General features: G+C 38.0%; 1 protein-coding gene across 4 annotated transcripts in view; it reads left to right on the forward strand.

The window, feature by feature from the left end:
- Window positions 1–5,628, forward strand: part of MTR (5-methyltetrahydrofolate-homocysteine methyltransferase) — a 51,359-nt gene extending 45,731 nt beyond the window's left edge. For all 4 annotated transcript variants that reach the window (XM_066546795.1, XM_066546796.1, XM_066546797.1 and 1 more), the window contains 4 exons: window positions 2,162–2,362; window positions 3,054–3,246; window positions 3,978–4,090; window positions 4,223–5,628. In XM_066546795.1, the coding sequence (XP_066402892.1) occupies window positions 2,162–2,362; window positions 3,054–3,246; window positions 3,978–4,090; window positions 4,223–4,315 (600 nt within the window). In that variant the 3' untranslated portion in view covers window positions 4,316–5,628. The remainder of the gene's footprint in view (window positions 1–2,161; window positions 2,363–3,053; window positions 3,247–3,977; window positions 4,091–4,222) is intronic.
- Window positions 5,629–6,000: the final 372 nt, after the last annotated feature.

Below are 6,000 nucleotides of genomic sequence, written 5' to 3' on the forward strand. Positions count from 1 at the left end.
ATATTTTGCATTTTAATAATTGTACAAAATGCTTTGTAGTTTGACATCTTCAGATATGTTGTGCATTTTCTGTTTCAATTTTAAGATGTCCTAAAGCAGTATGTTGTATAAATTAATCACATGAATCTTGTTCCAATATAAATTAGAACCTAATGAACCTTAGTTCTCTAATATCACTGGATTCTACTTTAGGTGAAGAATTCTGCTTGAATGTGTTAATACTTAAACCCATGTATTTTAGCTGCATCTCTTCCAGCCTGGTGTATACAGTAACTCAAGAGAGTTTTCAGCAGAGCAAAGTAGAAGAGAATAATTGTCTTCTGTTTCTTATATAAAATGTTCCTTTTAGTACACAGAGTTCTATCCATGACATTGATGCTAATTAAGGATGTGATACAAATTTAAAAGTTAGAGATGCATGTAATATTTTCCTTAGCTCTAAAAATTGCAAATGAACATTAAAATTAATATAAATTTCACCTGTGGGGAAAAAAGGTATTTTGTTAATTTTATGGTACTTTCTGTAACTTTGCAGGTTAATAGATTTTTTTTTGTTGTTTTTCAGGGGTAGGAGTGTTTTATTTGCTTTTAAGATGCAGTTGGGAATGGGTGAAACACACTGCTAAAATATTGTCATAGGTTAAAATAATCAATCTTCAGCTAAGTGACAGCCATTAAATAACTTTACTCTCTCTGTAAGTTGGGAAGATTTACAAGAACTGTGCCACCTCTTAAATAGCAATCATGCTTCCACAATGAATATACTGCTATGATTCAAGATTTCTTTTTGGGTGCTCGGGTACCTCTTTCTGTTACCTTTCTTCCGTTTTGGAAAAGGATCCAGTGAGCAATATAGTTCCCTATTTCACAGAACCAATTAGTTGGAAAAGACCTCTGAGACTGAGTCCAACCTATGATTGAACAACCCCATGTCAACCAGACCGTGGCACTGAGTGCCATGTTCAGCCGTTCCTCAAATATCTCTGGGGATAGTGACTCCACCACCTCCTTGGGCAGTCTATTCCAGCATCTGATCACACTTTCTGTAAAGAAATTCCTCCAAATGTCCAACCTAAACCTTTCCTAGCACAGCTTAGGACTGTGTTGCCTTGTTCTGTCGGTTACCAGGGAGAAGAGACCAGCCCCCACCTGGCTACAGCCTCTGTTCAGGTGGTTGTAGAGAGCAATAAGTTCTCCCCTGAGCCTCATTTTCCCCAGCTCTCTCAGCCACTTCTCATAGGATGAGTGCTCCAGAAACATTACCAGCTTCGTTGCCCTTCTCTGGACTTGCTCCAGCACCTCAGTGTTCTTCCTCAGTTGGGGATCCTAAAACTGAACACAGTATTCAAATGCAGCCTTACCAGTGGCAGGTACAGGAGAAGAATCACTTCCCTGGTCCTGCTGGCCATACTGTTTCTGATGCAGCCCAGGGTGCCATTGGCCTTCTTGGCCACCTGGGCACCCTGCTGGTTCCTGTTCAGCTGGATATTGACCAGCACCTCAAGGTCCTTTTCCATTGGGCCCCTTCCCTTTGCATAAACCCACTCAAACTTTGCTTAGGATTCAACTTTCCAGTACTGATACGTACATACATTTTGTTTGGGCTTCTGTGAGATTAGTAAAAAGTCTGCATCCTGGGCACTGTTTTTCTGGATTATTGAGCACATAGCTTGTAGCATAAGGACTGGTTATAAACCCATAACCATTCTACAGTGGGAATTGCTGGAGAATTCTTCAGTTTCCACATCAGCCATCAGTTTTGTTAACAAATGTGGAATCTGTTAAGGGTAGAGATGAAATATTCCTCCTCTTACCCAGCTGTTGGCACAAGACTATTCCTTACTTTTTAATAATTTTTTTGCAGTATAAGCTGTTAAATCTTAGTAGCTGTCAATAGAAGCATCCCAACACTGTGTGTTCAGTGCTGCATCTCTCTTCTTTGGTGTTTTGTTCTTCAGTGGTCCAAACATCCTCAGAGTAAGAGAGGTGGTTTTCTTCTAATTTAACTACAGAAAAGCTACCATGGCTCAAAAACTAGTTAGGTGTTTGTCAGAAATGCCCTAGGCCCTTTAGTCTTAAAAATGCTGGTCTTTAGCTTAATACTGCACTAATGATCTATTTTAAGGTGTTCTGATTTATCGCATTGATTTTGTTACTTTAGGCTGAAAAGGACTCTGCCTGCACAGATCCATATTACTGCCTCTCTGACTTCATAGCACCACTGGATTCTGGCATTTGTGACTACCTAGGCCTGTTTGCAGTGGCCTGCTTTGGTGTAGATGATTTATGCAGTGAATTTAGGAAACAGGAGGATGAATACAACATCATCATGGTGAAGGCTCTTGGTGATCGGTTGGCAGAGGTATGAGGTTTTATCAGGTGTTTCCTTGCAATTTTCAGCAAACTTAGAGCCACTTCAGTACAATGCAAGTGGGGCTAGCTCTAGCTGGGGATTTCAAGCTATAGCAGGGTTTCAGAAATTATGATTATTATTGTTGTTGTTGAAGATATTTACTGAAGTGGAAATTCTTCCTGAGGGGCAACTGGTGCTGGTAAAATCACATAGGTTGCAGAAGCAGTTCAGAAAAGCTGTTGCCCAGTTTGAGCTAGAGGAAAAGTCCTCTGCTAAAAGGAGCAGCAGCACGTGCTTGTATCTGATGGTAGCATGGAGGCAAGAATGATGTGGCCTTCTATAGCTAGACCTGGGCGAGACACCCAGATAGTCAAGACCTAATGACCTCAGTGCTATAATGCTACCATAGGTTAATGAATTTTATCTTTTTGCGTTTCTTGTCCACATCTTTACCTCTTTAAAGCAGGACAATCAAAAAAGCACATCCACCAATAAGAGAAGTAACTAACATACTTGAATTGGCAAAATAAGTGTTTCATGTGAACTTTAATTCTTTCAAATGTCTCACCTATGTTAAGAGCTCTCTTAAAAACGAAAATGGGAATGCGAGAAAGCATCTATCATTGTTAATCAATCAGCTATTGCATCAGTCTGTACAAAGTAAAAAATAAAAAAAAACAACTTTTCATTCTATTCCAAGGCATTTGCTGAGGAGCTTCATGAAAGAGTTCGAAGGGAATTCTGGGCTTACAGTAGTAGCGAGCAGCTGGATTTCTCTGGCCTACGCAAAATTAAATATGCGGGAATTCGCCCTGCCCCTGGATATCCCAGCCAACCTGACCATACAGAAAAACTCACCATGTGGAAACTTGCAAACATTGAGGAAACAACAGGTAACTTGGCTTTGCTAAGATTCTTAAACAGCTTTTTATGTGAAATCAAAATTCCAACCAAAGAATAAATTGGCTGTTGCAGAGTTACATAGAATACTAAACTGAAGTGCTTCTGGGAATTGCTGTCTTCCCCTTTTTATTCCCATTCTTATTTTGCCTCATTCAAGGAAGAATTTGCAAAACATTGCCAGTGCTTTTGGTGGAGGAGTTGTGTCCCTAATTAGCAGATTGCATGCAAACAGGGTTCTGCTGCACAGAAAAAAATTCTGGCATCCTTATGGTGGTAAGAAGACATTCCAGATAGAAACAGAAAAAAAGTCAATTCAGTAGAGTATTTCCTGGTCTGCAGGAACCTTGAGATGGTAATTTTTAAAAAGGGATTAAATCCATTTGTTTTCTTCTTACATTTTGCATGTCAGATGTTTCACTGTTACTTCCACAATTCCAAAAATAATTTTCAGTGCTTCAAAACTTCATTTGCCAAAATGTCCAAGTTTTTTCCTTCAAACCATGGAGTTACTCTACAGTAATTGTCATGAAAGTCTGTGGTATGTTTAAAGTTCTGAAGTTTTCTTAATGATTAAGTGGAAAAAGGGGTTGGTTTCAGCTTTCATCTGAAAGCTGCTTGGTTTTTTTTGAGTTTGCTTGAAGCCACCCAGCATAAAAAAAGGCTCTGAATTTGTGCTTAATCTTAATTCAAAGAATAATAAAATCCTCATTCTCTTTTTCAGGAATTGTTCTAACGGAATCACTAGCAATGTTACCTGCTTCTGCAGTTTCTGGCCTTTATTTTTCCAGTCCCAATTCCAAATATTTTGCTGTTGGCAAGATATGTAAAGATCAGGTAACTAACACCATCAATTGTAGCAGTGTTAGAGCATTCAAAATCATCTTATGAGCAGATGTCTTAAAAATTTTGTAAACATTTAAAGCTGGTGTTTCAAAATTTTCATCATATTTTGTGATCCCTTTGCAGGTTGAAGATTATGCACTGAGAAAAAATTTGTCTGTGGCAGAGGTGGAGAAGTGGCTGGAACCCATTTTGGGATATGATACTGAACAACTGTGATATTTGTGGGTGAACTTCCTTTTTTGATGGTCATGTTTGCCAGAAGGAGCAAGAAAATTCTTCCCACTGGAAACAGCTTTCTTCCATCCACCCCAGTAGCTTGTTTGATTGTCTTAAATTTTTTATCAAGGAACTTAATATTTCAAATCAAGTCTGCCTGGTGCCCTTGGCTTGGGACCATGAATGTATTTAGTTTCTCAGTCACAGCAGCATACTTTTATTTATTTTTATGTTTTCACAAAGACTCTAGCAGAGAAAGTAGATGTAGGATGAGATGGGGAACTGCAAAGCTTTCCTTTTCTCTGGAAGATTTTGAAATCAGGGGCAAGAATTTCTCTCCCATGGCTGTGGATATGCATAGAACAGAATTTGACTGCTGTTATTTTAGTGTGTTTTGGCAAGTCCAGGGACAGAAGTATGATGCAATTCTTCTGCAAAGTCACAAAATGTTTTATACTGAGTGATCAAGAACAACTGAAGTACAACAGATCTCCTTTTTAAAAATCATCTGCTCGGTGTTTAGTCTTGTGCTTGGGAATACACATTGTTCTCAATGGTAGAACTATAAGAATAATACCATCTTCTGGAGTAGTATCAGAGATCTGTATTGGGAAATGGGATGACAGAGCCCATGGAGTTGTCTTCTCTGTGCTTCCTCTTCCTTTCAGCAAGTCACAATCTGTCTATTCTGTATAAAGGGTACTGGCACTTCCTACCTTTCAGTTAATGTTGTCAAGCTTAATTAATACATAAACAATCATTTGTACATGAAAATTAGGAGAGTAGCATATTTGCTGCTGTAGACAGCTAGAAAGCTTGGAGCTGACCATTACAAAATTTTAACTTTCTAGAAAACTGGATTTTAAAAGCAAATAGTACTGTCATATGTAACAGCTAATATTGTAGACTATTCTTCAGATTTAACTGAGTGTGCTAATCGTTCATAGCTTTCAATAATTTCTGAAATGTGTCTCAAGTATTATTTAAATGCTAATTTGTAAAATATTAGGACAGAACCCCCTCATTTTTTGGTCTCTAATTGTAAACAAAAGACCAATATTGTAAGGAAGGTGTTCTTTTAATAGTTTATTGCAGTCTATTAATAGCTACATAATTTTTGTAATGTCTTCATCTAACTTTATGCTGAAAGAATCATCTTGTATCAGCAGTTTAATAAAGATGGTGTTATCCTATTAGAATTCTTTAAATGGCAACAATAAAATGTGTGCAGTAATCTGAACAGATAATGTCAAAATTAATATGTGCTTGTACCATGAACTTGAAATTACAGAGGCTGCTATGGGGTTTTTAAAGTAGTTGTGTGTGTTCTTAACTGAATCTTTTAGAATGGCTCATCCTTTAATGATTTACAAAAATAATTTCTAAATGGATCTCCCCTCCCCCTGCCTCCCTCCATGTCAAGGGACTTGTCACAAGTCCTTGCTGAGCAGCTGATTTTTGTAGTGGGAACAGTTTCTCAGTAGAACACTCATTTAGACTGCCAAAAATAAAGTAAAATGCTCTTAATATAAAAGATTATTTGTTCCTGAAATATGCAGCATATGAAAATTGAAATCCTCTCTGCTGTGTTTTTGGTAATTGCACTTCTGCTGATCATTTTAATGCTTGGACTCTCTCCTCTCCGGCACTCTTCCATATTCTTACATTTGGAAGCAGAGTACCTT

The sequence above is a fragment of the Molothrus aeneus genome, chromosome 3 (assembly GCF_037042795.1).
Source record: "Molothrus aeneus isolate 106 chromosome 3, BPBGC_Maene_1.0, whole genome shotgun sequence".
NCBI lineage: Eukaryota > Metazoa > Chordata > Aves > Passeriformes > Icteridae > Molothrus > Molothrus aeneus.